The sequence below is a fragment of the Ascaphus truei genome, unplaced genomic scaffold (genome assembly GCF_040206685.1).
Source record: "Ascaphus truei isolate aAscTru1 unplaced genomic scaffold, aAscTru1.hap1 HAP1_SCAFFOLD_1889, whole genome shotgun sequence".
NCBI classification, from domain to species: Eukaryota; Metazoa; Chordata; class Amphibia; order Anura; family Ascaphidae; genus Ascaphus; species Ascaphus truei.
In genome coordinates this window covers 2,041-24,190 of record NW_027454792.1, presented here as the reverse complement: position 1 = coordinate 24,190, position 22,150 = coordinate 2,041, and the positions used below count along the sequence as shown (strand labels likewise).

At 66.3% G+C, this 22,150-nt stretch overlaps 1 protein-coding gene across 1 annotated transcript in view; it reads left to right on the top strand.

Moving 5' to 3' along the window:
* The window catches only part of LOC142477035 (disks large homolog 3-like), a gene marked incomplete at its 3' end in the record, with an annotated part of 47,210 nt that extends 26,164 nt beyond the window's left edge, over positions 1-21,046 (top strand). Inside the window, exons 3-4 of the mRNA XM_075582107.1 lie at positions 11,998-12,154; positions 20,888-21,046. Of these exons, the coding sequence (XP_075438222.1) occupies positions 11,998-12,154; positions 20,888-21,046 (316 nt within the window). The remainder of the gene's footprint in view (positions 1-11,997; positions 12,155-20,887) is intronic.
* Positions 21,047-22,150: the final 1,104 nt, after the last annotated feature.

The following is a 22,150-nucleotide window of genomic DNA, read 5'->3' as shown; positions in this document are numbered from 1 at the left end:
TCTGCTCCCGCTATTATGATCTATTAGCCGCCTCCACCACCGCACGCCCGCTGTCTTCTTATCTTCATTCACCTGCAGACTTGGGACCTGTCCTGCCGCCGCCACCGGACCCCCACCCGCTGTCCATCTTCAACCATCTGCAGGCGTGGGACCTCTCCTGCTGCCGCCGCCCGCTTCATCCTCTGCTGACATGGGACCTCTCCTGCCGCCTCCGCACACGTCGTCCTCTGCTGACATGGGACCTCTCCTGAAACATGTTAAGTGAAAAGAGGGGGTTAGTACTGTAGACACTTTTTTTAATACATTGATTCTAAGACGCACCCCGATTTCAGACATGTGAAAATCGAAAAAAAAGGTGCGTCTTAGAATTGAGGAAATAGGGTATTTGTTATTTATATGATTGTCACATGTATTACAGCTGTGATGCGCTGTGTACATTAATAGCGCTATATAAATATAGATATATACTGTATATATTGTACCCTCCAACCGTACCCAGCGCACCCCCCAACTGTACCCACCGTACCCTCCAACCGTACCCAGCGCACCCCCCAACTGTACCCACCGTACCCTCCAACCGTACCCAGCGTGCCGGTACGTGACCCACAGGATTGGTACATGGCGGGGATACCGGCACCCCATAACGGGGCCTGTATGTCTGGAAGTAGGGGGTCCCTGGAACTGAATTCCATGCGGTTCAGCTCCGGGGACCCCCTGCTACAGTACTGTAATGTTTAAAATGAAATAAAACCCCTGTGATCACCTGTGCGAGGCGCGCAGAGCGAGGCGTAGGGGTGCAGAGCGAGGCGTAGGGGTGCAGAGCGAGGCGAGATGCAGGGGCGCAGAGAGGGGCGAGACGCAGGGGCGCAGAGCGAGGCCAGAGTGAGGCGCAGACACGCAGAGAGGGGCGCAGAGCGAGGTGCAGGGGCGCAGAGCGAGGCGCAGGGGTGCAAAGCGAGGCACAGGGGCGCAGAGCGGGGCGCAGAGCGAGGCGCAGGGGCGCAGAGAGGGGCGAGACGCAGGGGCGCAGAGCGAGGCCAGAGTGAGGCGCAGACACGCAGAGAGGGGCGCAGAGCGAGGTGCAGGGGCGCAGAGCGAAGCGCAGGGGCACAGAGCGGGGCGCAGAGCGAGGCGCGCAGAGCGAGGCGCAGGGGCGCAGAGCGAGGGGCGCAGAGCGAGGCGCAGGGGCGCAGAGCGAGGGGTAGAGAGCGAGGCGCAGGGGCGCAGAGCGGGGCGCAGAGCGAGGCGCAGGGGCGCAGAGCGAGGCGCAGGGGCGCAGAGCGAGGCGCAGAGCGATGCTTCCAGTCAGACCGGCCGCGCAGAGCGGCAGTTTCTTTATGGGGAGAGCCGGGCCCAGCGGCCACGAGAGGTCGGGCACCACTGCTCTGTCCGGCCGCCAGGCCTTCCGCAGCAAGCGGGCCCGGCCAGAGGCCTGACACCTGTGACCAGCAGCAAGGTACAGGGGCGCAGAGAGGGGCGAGGCGCAGGGGCGCCGAGAGGGGCGAGGCGCAGGGGCGAGGTGCAGGGGCGCCGAGAGGGGCGAGGCGCAGGGGCGAGGTGCAGGGGCGCCGAGAGGGGCGAGGCGCAGGGGCGAGGTGCAGGGGCGCAGAGAGGGGCGAGGCGCAGGGGCGCCGAGAGGGGCGAGGCGCAGGGGCGAGGTGCAGGGGCGCCGAGAGGGGCGAGGCGCAGGGGCGCAGAGAGGGGCGAGGCGCAGGGGCGAGGTGCAGGGGCGCAGAGAGGGGCGAGGCGCAGGGGCGCCGAGAGGGGCGAGGCGCAGGGGCGAGGTGCAGGGGCGCAGAGAGGGGCCAGAGTGAGGCGCAGAGAAGCAGAGGGGCACAGAGTGAGGCGCAGGGGCACAGAGCGAGGCGCAGGGGCGCAAAGCGAGGCGCAGGGACGCTGAGAGGGACGCAGAGCGAGGCGCAGGGGCACAGAGCGGGGCGCAGAGCGAGGCGCAGGGGCGCAGAGAGGGGCGAGGTGCAGGTGCGCAGAGAGGGGCGAGACGCAGACGCGCAGAGCGAGGCCAGAGTGAGGCGCAGACACGCAGAGAGGGGCGCAGAGCGAGGTGCAGGGGCGCAGAGCGAGGCGCAGGGGTGCAAAGCGAGGCACAGGGGCGCAGAGCGGGGCGCAGAGCGAGGCGCAGGGGCGCAGAGCGAAGCGCAGGGGCACAGAGCGGGGCGCAGAGCGAGGCGCGTAGAGCGAGACGCAGGGGCGCAGAGCGAGGGGCGCAGAGCGAGGGGCGCAGAGCGAGGCGCAGGGGCGCAGAGCGAGGGGTAGAGAGCGAGGCGCAGGGGCGCAGAGCGGGGCGCAGAGCGAGGCGCAGGGGCGCAGAGCGAGGCGCGCAGAGCGAGGCGCGCAGAGCGAGGCGCAGGGGCGCAGAGCGGGGCGCAGAGCGAGGCGCAGGGGCGCAGAGAGAGGCGCAGGGGCGCAGAGCGAGGCGCAGGGGGCAAGAGCGAGGCGCAGAGCGAGACGCAGGGGCGCAAAGCGAGGTAGGGGCGCAGAGCGAGGCGCAGGGGCGCAGAGCGAGGTAGGGGCGCAGAGCGAGGCGCAGAGCGAGGCGCAGGGGCGCAGAGCGAGGCACAGGGGCGCAGAGCGAGGCGCAGAGCGAGGCGCAGGGGTGCAGAGCGAGGCACAGGGGCGCAGAGCGAGGCGCAGAGCGAGACGCAGGGGCGCAGAGCGAGGCGCGCAGAGCGAGGCGCGCAGAGCGAGGCGCAGGGGCGCAGAGAGAGGCGCAGGGGCGCAGAGCGAGGGGCGCAGAGCGAGGCGCAGAGCGAGGCGCAGGGGCGCAGAGCGAGGCGCAGGGGCGCAGAGCGAGGCGCAGGGGGCAAGAGCGAGGCGCAGAGCGAGACGCAGGGGCGCAAAGCGAGGTAGGGGCGCTGAGCGAGGCGCAGGGGCGCAGAGCGAGGTAGGGGCGCAGAGCGAGGCGCAGAGCAAGGCGCAGGGGCGAGGCGCAGGGGCGCAGAGCGAGGCACAGGGGCGCAGAGCGAGGCGCAGAGCGAGACGCAGGGGCGCAGAGCGAGGCGCAGGGGTGCAGAGCGAGGCACAGGGGCGCAGAGCGAGGCGCAGAGCGAGGCGCAGGGGTGCAGAGCGAGGCACAGGGGCGCAGAGCGAGACGCAGAGCGAGACGCACGGGCGCAGAGCGAGGCACAGGGGTGCAGAGCGAGACGCAGGGGCGCAGAGCGAGGCGCAGGGGTGCAGAGCGAGGCACAGGGGCGCAGAGCGAGGCGCAGAGCGAGGCGCAGGGGTGCAGAGCGAGGCACAGGGGCGCAGAGCGAGGCGCAGAGCGAGACGCAGGGGCGCAAAGCGAGGTAGGGGCGCAGAGCGAGGCGCAGGGGCGCAGAGAGAGGCGCAGGGGCGCAGAGCGAGGGGCGCAGAGCGAGGCGCAGAGCGAGGCGCAGGGGCGCAGAGCGAGGCGCAGGGGGCAAGAGCGAGGCGCAGAGCGAGACGCAGGGGCGCAAAGCGAGGTAGGGGCGCAGAGCGAGGCGCAGGGGCGCATAGCGAGGTAGGGGCGCAGAGCGAGGCGCAGAGCGAGGCGCAGGGGCGAGGCGCAGGGGCGCAGAGCGAGGCACAGGGGCGCAGAGCGAGGCGCAGAGCGAGACGCAGGGGCGCAGAGCGAGGCGCAGGGGTGCAGAGCGAGGCACAGGGGCGCAGAGCGAGGCGCAGAGCGAGGCGCAGGGGTGCAGAGCGAGGCACAGGGGCGCAGAGCGAGACGCAGGGGCGCAGAGCGAGGCGCAGGGGTGCAGAGCGAGGCGCAGGGGCGCAGAGCGAGGCGCAGAGCGAGACGCAAGGGCGCAAAGCGAGGTAGGGGCGCAGAGCGAGGCGCAGGGGCGCAGAGCGGGGCGCAGAGCGAGGCGCAGGGGCGCAGAGAGGGGCGAGGTGCAGGGGCGCAGAGCGAGGCCAGAGTGAGGCGCAGAGACGCAGAGAGGGGCGCAGAGCGAGGTGCAGGGGCGCAGAGCGAGGTGCAGGGGCGCAGAGCGAGGCGCAGAGCGAGGCGCAGGGGCGCAAAGCGAGGTAGGGGCGCAGAGCGAGGCGCAGGGGCGCAGAGCGAGGTAGGGGCGCAGAGCGAGGCGCAAAGCGAGGCGCAGGGGTGCAGAGCGAGGCACAGGGGCGCAGAGCGAGGCGCAGAGCGAGACGCAGGGGCGCAAAGCGAGGCACAGGGGCGCAGAGCGAGACGCAGGGGCGCAAAGCGAGGTAGGGGCGCAGAGAGGGGCGCAGAGCGAGGCGCAGGGGCGCAAAGCGAGGCGCAGGGTGCAGAGCAAGGCACAGGGGCGCAGACCGAGGCGCAGAGCGAGACGCAGGGGCGCAGAGCAAGGCGCAGAGCGAGGCGCAGAGCGAGGCGCAGGGGCGCAGACCGAGGCGCAGAGCGAGGCGCAGGGGCGCAGAGCGAGGCGCAGGGGCGCAGAGCGAGGCGCAGGGGCGCAGAGCGAGGCGCAGAGCGAGACGCAGGGGCGCAGAGCGAGGTGCAGGGGCGCAGAGCGAGGCGCAAAGCGAGGCGCAGGGGTGCAGAGCGAGGCGCAGAGCAAGACGCAGGGGCGCAGAGCGAGACGCAGGGGCGCAGACCGAGGCGCAGAGCGAGACGCAGGGGCGCAGAGCGAGGCGCAGGGGCGCAGAGCGAGGCACAGGGGCGCAGGGGCGCAGAGCGAGACGCAGGGGCGCAGAGCGAGGCGCAGGGGTGCAGAGCGAGGCACAGGGGCGCAGAGCGAGGCCCAGGGGCGCAGACCGAGGCGCAGAGCGAGGCGCAGGGGCGCAGAGAGGGGCGCAGAGCGAGGCCCAGGGGCGCAGAGCGAGGTGCAGAGCGAGGCGCAGGGGCGCAGAGCGGGGCACAGGGGCGCAGAGCGAGACGCAGGGGCGCAGAGCGAGACGCAGGGGCGCAGAGAGGGGCGCAGAGCGAGGCGCAGGGGCGCAGAGCAAGGCGCAGAGCGAGGTGCAGAGCGAGGCGCAGGGGCGCAGAGAGGGGCCAGAGTGAGGCGCAGAGCGAGACGCAGGGGCGCAGAGCGAGACGCAGGGGCGCAGAGCGAGGCGCAGAGCGAGACGCAGGGGCGCAGAGCGAGACGCAGGGGCGCAGAGCGAGGCGCAGGGGCGCAGAGCGAGGCGCAGGGGCGCAGAGCGAGGCGCAGGGGCGCAGAGCGAGGCGCAGGGGCGCAGAGCGAGGTGCAGAGCGAGGCGCAGGGGCGCATAGCAAGGCGCAGAGTGAGGTGCAGGGGCGCAGAGCGAGGCGCAGGGGCGCAGAGCGAGGCGCAGGGGCACAGAGCGAGGCCCAGGGGCGCAGAGCGAGGCCCAGGGGCGCAGAGCGAGACGCAGGGGCGCAGAGAGGGGCGCAGAGCGAGACGCAGGGGCGCAGAGAGGGGCGCAGAGCGAGACGCAGGGGCGCAGAGCGAGACGCAGGGGCGCAGAGCGAGGCGCAGGGGCGCAGAGTGAGACGCAGGGGGGCAGAGCGAGGCGCAGGGGTGCAGAGCGAGGCGCAGGGGCGCAGAGCGAGGCGCAGGGGCGCAGAGCGAGGCCCAGGGGCGCAGAGCGATACGCAGGTGGCGCAGAGAGGGGCGCAGAGTGAGACGCAGGGGCGCAGAGCGAGACGCAGGGGCGCAGAGAGGGGCGAGGTGCAGGGGCGCAGAGCGAGGCACTGGGGCGCAGAGAGGGGCCAGAGTGAGGCGCAGAGCGAGACGCAGGGGCGCAGAGCGAGACGCAGGGGCGCAGAGCGAGGCGCAGAGCGAGACGCAGGGGCGCAGAGCGAGGCGCAGGGGCGCAGAGCGAGGCGCAGGGGCGCAGAGCGAGACGCAGGGGCGCAGAGCGAGGCGCAGAGCGAGACGCAGGGGTGCAGAGCGAGGCGCAGGGGCGCAGAGCGAGGCGCAGGGGCGCAGAGCGAGGCGCAGGGGCGCAGAGCGAGGCGCAGGGGCGCAGAGCGAGACGCAGGGGCGCAGAGCGAGGCGCAGGGGCGCAGGGGCGCAGAGCGAGGCGCAGAGCGAGGCGCAGGGGCGCAGAGCGAGGCGCAGGGGCGCAGAGCGAGGCCCAGGGGCGCAGAGCGAGACGCAGGGGCGCAGAGCGAGACGCAGGGGCGCAGAGCGAGGCCCAGGGGCGCAGAGCGAGACGCAGGGGCGCAGAGAGGGTCGCAGAGCGAGACGCAGGGGCGCAGAGCGAGGCGCAGGGGCGCAGAGCGAGGCGCAGGGGCGCAGAGCGAGATGCAGGGGCGCAGAGCGAGGCGCAGGGGCGCAGAGCGAGGCGCAGAGCGAGGCGCAGGGGCGCAGAGCGAGGCGCAAGGGTGCAGAGCGAGGTGCAGGGGCGCAGAGCGAGGCCCAGGGGCGCAGAGCGAGACGCAGGGGAGCAGAGCGAGGCCCAGGGGCGCAGAGCGAGACGCAGGGGCGCAGAGAGGGGCGCAGAGAGGGGCGCAGAGCGAGACGCAGGGGCGCAGAGAGGGGCGCAGAGCGAGACGCAGGGGCGCAGAGAGGGGCGCAGAGAGGGGTGCAGAGCGAGACGCAGGGGCGCAGAGCGAGGCACAGTGGCGCAGACCGAGGCCCAGGGGCGCAGAGCGAGGCCCAGGGGCGCAGAGCAAGACGCAGGGGCGCAGAGAGGGGCGCAGAGCGAGACGCAGGGGCGCAGAGAGGGGCGCATAGCGAGACGCAGGGGCGCAGAGAGGGGCGCAGAGCGAGACGCAGGGGCGCAGAGAGGAGCGCAGAGCGAGACGCAGGGGCGCAGAGAGGGGCGCAGAGCGAGGCGCAGGGACGCAGACCGAGGCGCAGGGGCGCAGAGCGAGACGCAGGGGTGCAGAGCGAGACGCAGGGGCGCAGAGCGAGGCACAGGGGCGCAGAGCGAGGCACAGGGGCGCAGAGAGGGGCGCAGAGCGAGACGCAGGGGCGCAGAGAGGGGCGCAGAGCGAGACGCAGGGGCGCAGAGAGGGGCGCAGAGCGAGGCGCAGGGGCGCAGACCGAGGCACAGGGGCGCAGAGCGAGACGCAGGGGTGCAGAGCGAGACGCAGGGGCGCAGAGCGAGACGCAGGGGCGCAGAGCGAGGCACAGGGGCGCAGAGCGAGGCACAGGGGCGCAGACCGAGGCGCAGAGCGACACGCAGGGGCGCGGAGCGAGACGCAGGGGCACGGAGCGAGACGCAGGGGCGCAGAGCGAGACGCAGGGGCGCAGAGCGAGGCGCAGGGGCGCAGAGCGAGGCCCAGGGGCGCAGAGCTAGGCCCAGGGGCGCAGACCGAGGCGCAGGGGCGCAGAGCGAGACGCAGGGGCGCAGAGAGGGGCACGGAGCGAGACGCAGGGGCGCAGAGCGAGGCGCAGGGGCGCAGAGCGAGGCGCAGAGCGAGGCACAGGGGCGCATAGCGAGACGCAGGGGCGCAGAGAGGGGCGCAGAGCGAGACGCAGGGGCGCAGAGAGGGGCGCAGAGCGAGACGCAGGGGCGCAGAGCGAGACGCAGGGGCGCAGAGCGAGGCGCAGGGGCGCAGAGTGAGACGCAGGGGGGCAGAGCGAGGCGCAGGGGTGCAGAGCGAGGCGCAGGGGCGCAGAGCGAGGCGCAGGGGCGCAGAGCGAGGCCCAGGGGCGCAGAGCGATACGCAGGTGGCGCAGAGAGGGGCGCAGAGTGAGACGCAGGGGCGCAGAGCGAGACGCAGGGGCGCAGAGAGGGGCGAGGTGCAGGGGCGCAGAGCGAGGCACTGGGGCGCAGAGAGGGGCCAGAGTGAGGCGCAGAGCGAGACGCAGGGGCGCAGAGCGAGACGCAGGGGCGCAGAGCGAGGCGCAGAGCGAGACGCAGGGGCGCAGAGCGAGGCGCAGGGGCGCAGAGCGAGGCGCAGGGGCGCAGAGCGAGACGCAGGGGCGCAGAGCGAGGCGCAGAGCGAGACGCAGGGGTGCAGAGCGAGGCGCAGGGGCGCAGAGCGAGGCGCAGGGGCGCAGAGCGAGGCGCAGGGGCGCAGAGCGAGGCGCAGGGGCGCAGAGCGAGACGCAGGGGCGCAGAGCGAGGCGCAGGGGCGCAGGGGCGCAGAGCGAGGCGCAGAGCGAGGCGCAGGGGCGCAGAGCGAGGCGCAGGGGCGCAGAGCGAGGCCCAGGGGCGCAGAGCGAGACGCAGGGGCGCAGAGCGAGACGCAGGGGCGCAGAGCGAGGCCCAGGGGCGCAGAGCGAGACGCAGGGGCGCAGAGAGGGTCGCAGAGCGAGACGCAGGGGCGCAGAGCGAGGCGCAGGGGCGCAGAGCGAGGCGCAGGGGCGCAGAGCGAGATGCAGGGGCGCAGAGCGAGGCGCAGGGGCGCAGAGCGAGGCGCAGAGCGAGGCGCAGGGGCGCAGAGCGAGGCGCAAGGGTGCAGAGCGAGGTGCAGGGGCGCAGAGCGAGGCCCAGGGGCGCAGAGCGAGACGCAGGGGAGCAGAGCGAGGCCCAGGGGCGCAGAGCGAGACGCAGGGGCGCAGAGAGGGGCGCAGAGAGGGGCGCAGAGCGAGACGCAGGGGCGCAGAGAGGGGCGCAGAGCGAGACGCAGGGGCGCAGAGAGGGGCGCAGAGAGGGGTGCAGAGCGAGACGCAGGGGCGCAGAGCGAGGCACAGTGGCGCAGACCGAGGCCCAGGGGCGCAGAGCGAGGCCCAGGGGCGCAGAGCAAGACGCAGGGGCGCAGAGAGGGGCGCAGAGCGAGACGCAGGGGCGCAGAGAGGGGCGCATAGCGAGACGCAGGGGCGCAGAGAGGGGCGCAGAGCGAGACGCAGGGGCGCAGAGAGGAGCGCAGAGCGAGACGCAGGGGCGCAGAGAGGGGCGCAGAGCGAGGCGCAGGGACGCAGACCGAGGCGCAGGGGCGCAGAGCGAGACGCAGGGGTGCAGAGCGAGACGCAGGGGCGCAGAGCGAGGCACAGGGGCGCAGAGCGAGGCACAGGGGCGCAGAGAGGGGCGCAGAGCGAGACGCAGGGGCGCAGAGAGGGGCGCAGAGCGAGACGCAGGGGCGCAGAGAGGGGCGCAGAGCGAGGCGCAGGGGCGCAGACCGAGGCACAGGGGCGCAGAGCGAGACGCAGGGGTGCAGAGCGAGACGCAGGGGCGCAGAGCGAGACGCAGGGGCGCAGAGCGAGGCACAGGGGCGCAGAGCGAGGCACAGGGGCGCAGACCGAGGCGCAGAGCGACACGCAGGGGCGCGGAGCGAGACGCAGGGGCACGGAGCGAGACGCAGGGGCGCAGAGCGAGACGCAGGGGCGCAGAGCGAGGCGCAGGGGCGCAGAGCGAGGCCCAGGGGCGCAGAGCTAGGCCCAGGGGCGCAGACCGAGGCGCAGGGGCGCAGAGCGAGACGCAGGGGCGCAGAGAGGGGCACGGAGCGAGACGCAGGGGCGCAGAGCGAGGCGCAGGGGCGCAGAGCGAGGCGCAGAGCGAGGCACAGGGGCGCATAGCGAGGCGCAGAGCGAGACGCAGGGGCGCAGAGCGAGGCGCAGGGGCGCAGAGCGAGACGCAGGGGCGCAGAGCGAAGCGCAGAGCGAGACGCAGGGGCACAGAGCAAGGCGCAGGGGCGCAGAGAGGGGCGAGGTGCAGGGGCGCAGAGCGAGGCGCAGGGGTGCAGAGCGAGACGCAGGGGCGCAGAGCGGGGCACAGGGGTGCAGAGCGAGGCACAGAGCGAGACGCTGGGGCGCAGAGTGAGACGCAGGGGCGCAGAGCGAGGCGCAGAGCGAGGCGCAGGGGCGCAGAGCGGGGCACAGGGGTGCAGAGCGAGGCACAGAGCGAGGCGCTGGGGCGCAGAGCGAGACGCAGGGGCGCAGAGCGAGGTGCAGGGGCGCAGAGCGAGGCACAGGGGTGCAGAGCGAGGCGCAGAGCGAGACGCAGGGGCGCTGAGCGAGACGCAGGGGCGCTGAGCGAGGCACAGAGCGAGGCACAGGGTTGCAGATCGAGGCGCAGGGGCGCTGAGCGAGACGCAGGTACGCAGAGCGAGACGTAGGGGCGCAGAGCGAGGCACAGGGTTGCAGATCGAGGCGCAGGGGTGCTGAGCGAGACGCAGGTACGCAGAGCGAGACGCAGGGGCGGTGAGCGAGACGCAGGTACGCAGAGCGAGACGCAGGGGCGCTGAGCGAGGCGCAGAGCAAGGCACAGGGGCGCAGAGCGAGACGCAGGGGTGCTGAGCGAGGCGCAGAGCGAGGCACAGGGTTGCAGATCGAGGCGCTGGGGCGCAGAGCGAGACGCAGGGGCGCAGAGCGAGACGCAGGGGCGCTGAGCGAGGCGCAGAGCGAGGCACAGGGTTGCAGGTGCGCAGAGCGAGACGTAGGGGCGCAGAGCGAGGCGCAGGGGCGCTGAGCGAGACGCAGGTGCGCAGAGCGAGACGTAGGGGCGCAGAGCGAGGCACAGGGGCGCAGAGCGAGACGCAGGGGCGCTGAGCGAGGCGCAGAGCGAGGCACAGGGTTGCAGGTGCGCAGAGCGAGACGTAGGGGCGCAGAGCGAGGCGCAGGGGCGCTGAGCGAGACGCAGGTGCGCAGAGCGAGACGTAGGGGCGCAGAGCGAGGCAGAGACTCTTGCTGATGTCACAATCCCTGACTGCACCTGCCCAGAAACTTGTCAGAGGGTTTAATTAGACAGTGATTTGCTTTGATGCTTCCAGTCAGACCGGCCACGCAGAGCCGCAGTTTCTGTATCCAGTTCCCAGCTCATCTCAGACACACAGCGCTCTGCACCTCTCATACCGTGCTCTGCACCTCTCATACCGTGCTCTGCACCTCTCATACCGCGCTCTGCACCTCTCATACCGCGCTCTGCACCTCTCATACCGTGCTCTGCACCTCTCATACCGCGCTCTGCACCTCTCATACCGTGCTCTGCACCTCTCATACCGTGCTCTGCACCTCTCATACCGTGCTCTGCACCTCTCATACTGCGCTCTGCACCTCTCATACCGTGCTCTGCACCTCTCATACTGTGCTCTGCACCTCTCATACTGCGCCCTGCACATCTCATACCGCGCTCTGCACCTCTCTCATACCGCGCTCTGCACATCTCTCACTGCGCTCTGCACCTCTCTCATACCGCGCTCTGCACCTCTCATACCGTGCTCTGCACCTCTCATACTGTGCTCTGCACCTCTCATACCGCGCTCTGCACCTCTCTCATACCGCGCTCTGCACCTCTCATACTGTGCTCTGCACATCTCATACCGCGCTCTGCACCTCTCATACTGCGCTCTGCACCTCTCATACCGTGCTCTGCACCTCTCATACTGTGCTCTGCACATCTCATACCGCGCTCTGCACCTCTCATACTGCGCTCTGCACCTCTCTCATACCGCGCTCTGCACCTCTCATACCGTGCTCTGCACCTCTCATACTGCGCCCTGCACATCTCATACCGCGCTCTGCACATCTCATACCGCGCTCTGCACCTCTCATACTGCGCCCTGCACATCTCATACCGCGCTCTGCACCTCTCTCACTGCGCTCTGCACCTCTCTCATACCGTGCTCTGCACCTCTCATACTGCGCCCTGCACATCTCATACCGCGCTCTGCACCTCTCTCACTGCGCTCTGCACCTCTCTCATACCGCGCTCTGCACCTCTCATACCGTGCTCTGCACCTCTCATACTACGCCCTGCACATCTCATACCGCGCTCTGCACCTCTCTCACTGCGCTCTGCACCTCTCTCATACCGCGCTCTGCACCTCTCATACTGTGCTCTGCACCTCTCTCACTGCGCTCTGCACCTCTCTCATACCGCGCTCTGCACCTCTCATACTGTGCTCTGCACCTCTCTCACTGCGCTCTGCACCTCTCATACTGCGCTCTGCACCTCTCACTGCGCTCTGCACCTCTCTCATACTGCGCTCTGCACCTCTCTCTCACTGCGCTCTGCACCTCTCTCACTGCGCTCTGCACCTCCCTCGCGCCTTTCTCCTAGTTGAATTACATTTCCTTTGCCTGCTTGAGTTCTTCCTCCCCTTCTCCTCCCCTTCTTCCCCCCCACTCCTTCTCTCTCCTCCCCCCCTCCTTTTCTCTCCTCCCCCCCCTCCTTCTCTCCTTCCCCCCATCCCCAGGGGCTCTGGGTGTCAGACATGTCTTTTCGTCGTGTCCCCAGGGAGCCTCGGAAAATCATTCTGCACAAAGGCGCCACAGGACTCGGCTTTAACATCGTGGGGGGGGAGGACGGGGAGGGGATCTTCGTGTCGTTCATTCTGGCGGGGGGTCCGGCAGACCTGAGCGGGGAGCTGCGCCGTGGCGACCGGATCTTATCGGTGAGTGTCCGGCAGGTGCCTTACTGCCCTGCTTAACCCCACACCCGGGACCTTACTGCCCTGCTTAACCCCCCACCCGGGACCTTCCTGCCCCACTTAACCCCACAGCTGGGACCTTACTGCCCCGCTTAACCCCCCACCCGGGACCTTCCTGCCCCACTTAACCCCACACCTGGGACCTTACTGCCCCGCTTAACCCCACAGCTGGGACCTTACTGCCCTGCTTAACCCCTCACCCGGGACCTTCCTGCCCCACTTAACCCCACAGCTGGGACCTTCCTGCCCCGCTTAACCCCACACCTGGGACCTTACTGCCCCGCTTAACCCCACACCCGGGACCTTCCTGCCCCGCTTAACCCCACAGCTGGGACCTTACTGCCCCGCTTAACCCCACACCTGGGACCTTACTGCCCCGCTTAACCCCCCACCTGGGACCTTACTGCCCCGCTTAACCCCCCACCTGGGACCTTACTGCCCTGCTTAACCCCCCACCCGGGACCTTCCTGCCCCACTTAACCCCACAGCTGGGACCTTCCTGCCCCGCTTAACCCCACACCTGGGACCTTACTGCCCCGCTTAACCCCACACCCGGGACCTTCCTGCCCCGCTTAACCCCACAGCTGGGACCTTACTGCCCTGCTTAACCCCACACCTGGGACCTTACTGCCCCGCTTAACCCCCCACCTGGGACCTTACTGCCCCGCTTAACCCCCCACCTGGGACCTTACTGCCCCGCTTAACCCCACACCTGGGACCTTACTGCCCCGCTTAACCCCACACCTGGGACCTTACTGCCCCGCTTAACCCCCCACCTGGGACCTTACTGCCCCGCTTAACCCCCCACCTGGGACCTTACTGCCCTGCTTAACCCCACACCTGGGACCTTACTGCCCCGCTTAACCCCTCACCCGGGACCTTCCTGCCCCACTTAACCCCACAGCTGGGACCTTCCTGCCCCGCTTAACCCCACACCTGGGACCTTACTGCCCCGCTTAACCCCACACCCGGGACCTTCCTGCCCCGCTTAACCCCACAGCTGGGACCTTACTGCCCCGCTTAACCCCACATCTGGGACCTTACTGCCCCGCTTAACCCCCCACCTGGGACCTTACTGCCCCGCTTAACCCCCCACCCGGGACCTTACTGCCCCGCTTAACCCCCCACCCGGGACCTTCCTGCCCCACTTAACCCCACAGCTGGGACCTTCCTGCCCCGCTTAACCCCACACCCGGGACCTTACTGCCCCGCTTAACCCCACAGCTGGGACCTTACTGCCCCGCTTAACCCCACACCTGGGACCTTACTGCCCCGCTTAACCCCACACCTGGGACCTTACTGCCCTGCTTAACCCCACACCTGGGACCTTACTGCCCCGCTTAACCCCCCACCTGGGACCTTACTGCCCTGCTTAACCCCACACCCGGGACCTTACTGCCCCGCTTAACCTCACACCCGGGACCTTACTGCCCCGCTTAACCCCACACCCGGGACCTTACTGCCCCGCTTAACCTCACACCCGGGACCTTACTGCCCCGCTTAACCCCACACCCGGGACCTTACTGCCCCGCTTAACCCCACACCTGGGACCTTACTGCCCCGCTTAACCCCACACCTGGGACCTTACTGCCCCGCTTAACCTCACACCCGGGACCTTACTGCCCCGCTTAACCCCACACCTGGGACCTTACTGCCCCGCTTAACCTCACACCCGGGACCTTACTGCCCCGCTTAACCCCACACCCGGGACCTTACTGCCCCGCTTAACCCCACAGCTGGGACCTTCCTGCCCGCTTAACCCCACACCCGGGACCTTACTGCCCCGCTTAACCCCACAGCTGGGACCTTACTGCCCCGCTTAACCCCACAGCTGGGACCTTACTGCCCCGCTTAACCCCACAGCTGGGACCTTACTGCCCCGCTTAACCCCACAGCTGGGACCTTACTGCCCCGCTTAACCCCCCACCCGGGACCTTCCTGCCCTGCTTAACCCCCCACCCGGGACCTTCCTGCCCCGCTTAACCCCACACCCGGGACCTTCCTGCCCCGCTTAACCCCACAGCTGGGACCTTACTGCCCCGCTTAACCCCCCACCTGGGACCTTACTGCCCCGCTTAACCCCACACCTGGGACCTTACTGCCCTGCTTAACCCCACACCTGGGACCTTACTGCCCCGCTTAACCCCACACCTGGGACCTTACTGCCCCGCTTAACCCCCCACCTGGGACCTTACTGCCCCGCTTAACCCCCCACCTGGGACCTTACTGCCCTGCTTAACCCCACACCTGGGACCTTACTGCCCCGCTTAACCCCACACCTGGGACCTTACTGCCCTGCTTAACCCCACACCTGGGACCTTACTGCCCTGCTTAACCCCACACCTGGGACCTTACTGCCCCGCTTAACCCCCCACCTGGGACATTACTGCCCCGCTTAACCCCCCACCTGGGACCTTACTGTCCTGCTTAACCCCACACCCGGGACCTTACTGCCCCGCTTAACCCCACACCCGGGACCTTCCTGCCCCGCTTAACCCCACACCCGGGACCTTACTGCCCCGCTTAACCCCACACCTGGGACCTTACTGCCCCGCTTAACCTCACACCCGGGACCTTACTGCCCCGCTTAACCCCACACCTGGGACCTTACTGCCCCGCTTAACCTCACACCCGGGACCTTACTGCCCCGCTTAACCCCACACCCGGGACCTTACTGCCCCGCTTAACCCCACAGCTGGGACCTTCCTGCCCGCTTAACCCCACACCTGGGACCTTACTGCCCCGCTTAACCCCACAGCTGGGACCTTACTGCCCCGCTTAACCCCCCACCTGGGACCTTACTGCCCCGCTTAACCCCACAGCTGGGACCTTCCTGCCCCGCTTAACCCCACACCTGGGACCTTACTGCCCCGCTTAACCCCACAGCTGGGACCTTCCTGCCCCGCTTAACCCCCCACACGGGACCTTCCTGCCCCGCTTAACCCCCCACTCAGGACCTTCCTGCCCTGCTTAACCCCACAGCCGGGACCTTACTGCCCCGCTTAACCCCACACCTGGGACCTTACTGCCCCGCTTAACCCCACAGCTGGGACCTTCCTGCCCCGCTTAACCCCACACCTGGGACCTTACTGCCCCGCTTAACCCCACAGCTGGGACCTTACTGCCCCGCTTAACCCCACACCTGGGACCTTACTGCCCCGCTTAACCCCACAGCTGGGACCTTACTGCCCCGCTTAACCCCACAGCTGGGACCTTATTGCCCTGCTTAACCCCACACCTGGGACCTTACTGACCCGCTTAACCCCACAGCTGGGACCTTACTGCCCCGCTTAACCCCACACCCGGGACCTTACTGCCCCGCTTAACCCCAGAGCTGGGACCTTCCTGCCCCGCTTAACCCCACACCTGGGACCTTACTGCCCCGCTTAACCCCACAGCTGGGACCTTACTGCCCCGCTTAACCCCACAGCTGGGACCTTACTGCCCTGCTTAACCCCCCACCTGGACCTTACTGCCCCGCTTAACCCCACACCCGGGACCTTACTGCCCCGCTTAACCCCACAGCTGGGGCCTTACTGCCCCGCTTAACCCCACACCCGGGACCTTACTGCCCCGCTTAACCCACAGCTGGGACCTTACTGCCCCGCTTAACCCCCCACCCGGGACCTTACTGCCCCGCTTAATCCCACACCTGGACCTTACTGCCCCGCTTAACCCTACAGCTGGGACCTTACTGCCCCGCTTAACCCCACACCTGGGACCTCATTATACAGCGGCGCCCCCCTCATTATACAGCGGCGCCCCCCTCATTATACAGCGGCGCCCCCCCCTCATTATACAGCGGCGCCCCCCCTCATTATACAGCGGCGCCCCCTCTCATTATACAGCGGCCCCCCCTCATTATACAGCGGCGCTCCCCCTCATCATACAGCGGCGCTCCCCCTCATTATACAGCGGCGCCTCCCTCATTATACAGCGGCGCCCCCCCTCCCTCATTATACAGCGGCGCCCCCCCTCCCTCATTATACAGCGGCGCCCCCCCTCATTATACAGCGGCGCCTCCCCCTCATTATACAGCGGCGCCCCCCCCTCATTATACAGCGGCGCCCCCCCTCATTATACAGCGGTGCTCCCCCCTCATTATACAGCGGCGCCCCCCTCATTATACAGCGGCGCCCCCCTCATTATACAGCGGCGCCCCCCCTCATTATACAGCGGTGCCCCCCCTCCTTATACAGCGGTGCCCCCCTCATTATACAGCGGTGCTCCCCCCTCATTATACAGCGGTGCTCCCCCCTCATTATACAGCGGTGCCCCCCTCATTATACAGCGGTGTCCCCCTCATCATACAGCGGCGCTCCCCCTCCTTATACAGCGGTGCCCCCCTCATTATACAGCGGTGCCCCCCCTCATTATACAGCGGTGCTCCCCCCTCATTATACAGCGGTGCTCCCCCCTCATTATACAGCGGTGCCCCCCCTCATCATACAGCGTGGCCCCCCTCATTATACACCGGCGCTCCCCCTCATTATACAGCGGCGCTCCCCCTCATTATACAGCGGCGCTCCCCTCATTATACAGCGGTGCCCCCCTCATCATACAGCGGTGCCCCCCCTCATCATACAGCGGCGCTCCCCCTCATTATACAGCGGTGCCCCCCTCAATATACAGCGGCGCCCCCCCTCATTATACAGCGGCGCTCCCCCTCATTATACAGCGGCGCTCCCTCTCATTATACAGCGGCGCTCCCCCTCATTATACAGCGGTGCCCCCCCTCATTATACAGCGGTGCCCCCCTCATTATACAGCGGTGCCCCCCTTATACCGATGTGCCCCCCTCCTTATACCGATGTGCACCCCCTCCTTATACCGATGTGCACCCCCACTTTATACAGATGTGCACCCCTCCTTATACCGATGTGCCCCCCTCCTTATACCGATGTGCACCCCCTCCTTATACCGATGTGCACCCCCTCCTTATACCGATGTGCACCCCCTCCTTATACCGATGTGCACCCCCTCCTTATACCGATGTGCCCCCCTCCTTATACAGATGTGCACCCCCACTTTATACAGATGTGCCCCCCTCCTTATACCGATGTGCACCCCCTCCTTATACCGATGTGCACCCCCACTTTATACTGATGTGCAACCCTCCTTATACCGATGTGTACCCCCTCCTTATACCGATGTGCACCCCCTCCTTATATCGATGTGCATCCCCTCCTTATACCGATGTGCACCCCCTCCTTATACCGATGTGCCCCCCTCCTTATACCGATGTGCACCCCCTCCTTATACCGATGTGCACCCCCTCCTTATACCGATGTGCACCCCCACTTTATACTGATGTGCACCCCTCCTTATACCGATGTGCCCCCCTCCTTATACCGTTGTGCCCCCCCTCCTTATACCGATGTGCCCCCCTCCTTATACCGTTGTGCCCCCCCCTCCTTATACCGATGTGCACCCCCACTTTATACCGATGTGCCCCCTTCCTTATACCGATGTGCACCCCCTCCTTATACCGATGTGCACCCCCACTTTATACTGATGTGCACCCCTCCTTATACCGATGTGCACCCCCTCCTTATACCGATGTACACCCCCTCCTTATACGGATGTGCACCCCCTCCTTATACGGATGTGCACCCCCTCCTTATACCGATGTGCACCCCTCCTTATACCGATGTGCACCCCCCACTTTATACCGATGTGCACCCCCTCCTTATACCGATGTGCACCCCTCCTTATACCGATGTGCACCCCCACTTTATACTGATGTGCAACCCTCCTTATACCGATGTGTACCCCCTCCTTATACCGATGTGCACCCCCTCCTTATATCGATGTGCATCCCCTCCTTATACCGATGTGCACCCCCTCCTTATACCGATGTGCCCCCCTCCTTATACCGATGTGCACCCCCTCCTTATACCGATGTGCACCCCCTCCTTATACCGATGTGCACCCCCACTTTATACAGATGTGCACCCCTCCTTATACCGATGTGCCCCCCTCCTTATACCGATGTGTACCCCCTCCTTATACCGATGTGCACCCCCTCCTTATACCGATGTGCACCCCCTCCTTATACCGATGTGCACCCCCTCCTTATACCGATGTGCCCCCCTCCTTATACAGATGTGCACCCGCACTTTATACAGATGTGCCCCCCTCCTTATACCGATGTGCACCCCCTCCTTATACCGATGTGCCCCCTCCTTATACCGATGTGCACCCCCACTTTATACTGATGTGCACCCCTCCTTATACAGATGTGCCCCCCTCCTTATACCGATGTGCCCCCCTCCTTATACCGATGTGCCCTCCTCCTTATACCGATGTGCACCCCCTCCTTATACCGATGTGCACCCCCTCCTTATACCGATGTGCACCCCCACTTTATACAGATGTGCACCCCTCCTTATACCGATGTGCCCCCCTCCTTATACCGATGTGTACCCCCTCCTTATACCGATGTGCACCCCCTCCTTATATCGATGTGCATCCCCTCCTTATACCGATGTGCACCCCCTCCTTATACCGATGTGCCCCCCTCCTTATACCGATGTGCACCCCCTCCTTATACCGATGTGCACCCCCTCCTTATACCGATGTGCACCCCCACTTTATACTGATGTGCACCCCTCCTTATACCGATGTGCCCCCCTCCTTATACCGTTGTGCCCCCCCTCCTTATACCGATGTGCCCCCCTCCTTATACCGTTGTGCCCCCCCCTCCTTATACCGATGTGCACCCCCACTTTATACCGATGTGCCCCCTTCCTTATACCGATGTGCACCCCCTCCTTATACCGATGTGCACCCCCACTTTATACTGATGTGCACCCCTCCTTATACCGATGTGCACCCCCTCCTTATACCGATGTACACCCCCTCCTTATACGGATGTGCACCCCCTCCTTATACGGATGTGCACCCCCTCCTTATACCGATGTGCACCCCTCCTTATACCGATGTGCACCCCCACTTTATACCGATGTGCACCCCCTCCTTATACCGATGTGCACCCCTCCTTATACCGATGTGCACCCCCACTTTATACTGATGTGCAACCCTCCTTATACCGATGTGTACCCCCTCCTTATACCGATGTGCACCCCCTCCTTATATCGATGTGCATCCCCTCCTTATACCGATGTGCACCCCCTCCTTATACCGATGTGCCCCCCTCCTTATACCGATGTGCACCCCCTCCTTATACCGATGTGCACCCCCCTCCTTATACCGATGTGCACCCCCACTTTATACAGATGTGCACCCCTCCTTATACCGATGTGCCCCCCTCCTTATACCGATGTGTACCCCCTCCTTATACCGATGTGCACCCCCTCCTTATACCGATGTGCACCCCCTCCTTATACCGATGTGCACCCCCTCCTTATACCGATGTGCCCCCCTCCTTATACAGATGTGCACCCGCACTTTATACAGATGTGCCCCCCTCCTTATACCGATGTGCACCCCCTCCTTATACCGATGTGCCCCCCTCCTTATACCGATGTGCACCCCCACTTTATACTGATGTGCACCCCTCCTTATACAGATGTGCCCCCCTCCTTATACCGATGTGCCCCCCTCCTTATACCGATGTGCCCTCCTCCTTATACCGATGTGCACCCCCTCCTTATACCGATGTGCACCCCCTCCTTATACCGATGTGCACCCCCTCCTTATACCGATGTGCCCCCCTCCTTATACCGATGTGCACCCCCTCCTTATACCGATGTGCACCCCCACTTTATACTGATGTGCACCCCTCCTTATACCGATGTGCCCCCCTCCTTATACCGTTGTGCCCCCCCTCCTTATACCGATGTGCACCCCCACTTTATACCGATGTGCCCCCTTCCTTATACCGATGTGCACCCCCTCCTTATACCGATGTGCACCCCCACTTTATACTGATATGCACCCCTCCTTATACGATGTGCACCCCCTCCTTATACCGATGTACACCCCCTCCTTATACGGATGTGCACCCCCTCCTTATACCGATGTGCACCCCTCCTTATACCGATGTGCACCCCCACTTTATACCGATGTGCACCCCCTCCTTATACCGATGTGCACCCCTCCTTATACCGATGTGCACCCCCACTTTATACTGATGTGCAACCCTCCTTATACCGATGTGTACCCCCTCCTTATACCGATGTGCACCCCCTCCTTATATCGATGTGCATCCCCTCCTTATACCGATGTGCACCCCCTCCTTATACCGATGTGCCCCCCTCCTTATACCGATGTGCACCCCCTCCTTATACCGATGTGCACCCCCTCCTTATACCGATGTGCACCCCCTCCTTATACGGATGTGCCCCCTCCTTATACCGATGTGCACCCCCTCCTTATACCGATGTGCCCCCCTCCTTATACCGATGTGTGCTCCCTCATGACGTTCTCCCCCGTTTCCCATACAAAGTCCCCAATAAAATGACGGCCTTAAGAACCCCCCCTGTTATAAGAACCCCCGTTATAAGAACCCCCCCTGTTATAAGAACCCCCCTGTTATAAGAACCCCCCTGTTATAAGAACCCCCGTGTTATAAGAACCCCCCTGTGTTATAAGAACCCCCCCTGTTATAAGAACAGAGCCCCCCCGTTATAAGAACCCCATTTTAAAACCCCCTCTGTTATAAGAACCCCCTCATTGGAACTGCGCTGTCGCGGGTTGCGCTGCTTTCTTATTGGACGCTTTCTCCCGTGGCAGGTTAACGGTGTGAATCTTCGCAGCGCGACACACGAGCAGGCAGCAGCGGCGCTGAAACGCGCAGGACAGACAGTGACCATTGCAGCGCAATACCGGCCAGAAGGTGAGAGCCTGGGACGCCTATATATGTATAGGAGCCGGCAGTGCATCCAGTGCAGTGTATATAGTATTGGCCCTCCCTCCCCTCCCTATTCCCCCCCCTCCCTCCCTATTCCCCCCCCCTCCCTCCCTATTCCCCCCTCCCTCCCCTCCCTATTCCCCCTCCCTATTCCCCCCCTCCCTCCCTATTCCCCCCCCTCCCTCCCTATTCCCCCCCCCATCCCTCACTATTCCCCCCTCCCTCCCCACCCTATTCCTCCCCCCATCCACCCTTCCCCCCCCATCCTCCCTATTCCCCCCCCATCCTCCCTATTCCCCCCTCCCCTCCCTCCCTATTCCCCCCTCCCTCCCCTCCCTATCCCCCTCCCACCCTAATCCCCCCCTCCCTCCCCTCCCTATCCCCCCCTCCCTATTCCCCCCCCTCCCTTCCTATTCCCCCTCCCTCCCCTCCCTATTTCCCCCCCCCTCCCATCCCTATTCCCCCTCCCTCCCTCCCTATTCCCCCTTCCCTCCCCTCTCTATTATCCCCTCCCTATTCCCCCCTCCCTATTTCCCCCCTCCCATCCCTATTCCCCCCTCCCGCCCTATTCCCCCCCCTCCCCTCCCTATTCCCCCCTCCCTCCCATCCCTATTCCCCCTCCCTCCCATCCCTATTCCCCCCCCCCCCATCCCTATTCCCCCCCTCCCTCCCTATTCCCCCCTCCCTCCCATCCCTATTCTCCCCTCCCTCCCCTCCCTATTCCCCCCTCCCTCCCTCCCTATTCCCCGCTCCCTCCCCTCCCTATTCCCCCCTCCCTCCCCTCCCTATTCCCCCCTCCCTCCCCTCCCTATTATCCCCCCCTCCCTATTATCCCCCCCTCCCTCCCCTCCCTATTATCCCCCCCTCCCTCCCCTCCCTATTATCCCCCCCCTCCCCTCCCTATTATCCCCCCCTCCCTCCCCTCCCTATTCCCCCTCCCCTCCCTATTCCCCCTCCCCTCCCTATTCCCCCATCCCTATTCCCCCCTCCCTCCCTATTCCCCCCTCCCTCCCCTATTCCCCCCTCCCATCCCTATTCCCCCCTCCTCCCATCCCTATTCCCCCCTCCCTCCCATCCCTATTCCCCCCTCCCTCCCATCCCTATTCCCCCCTCCCTCCCATCCCTATTCCCCCCTCCCCTCCCCT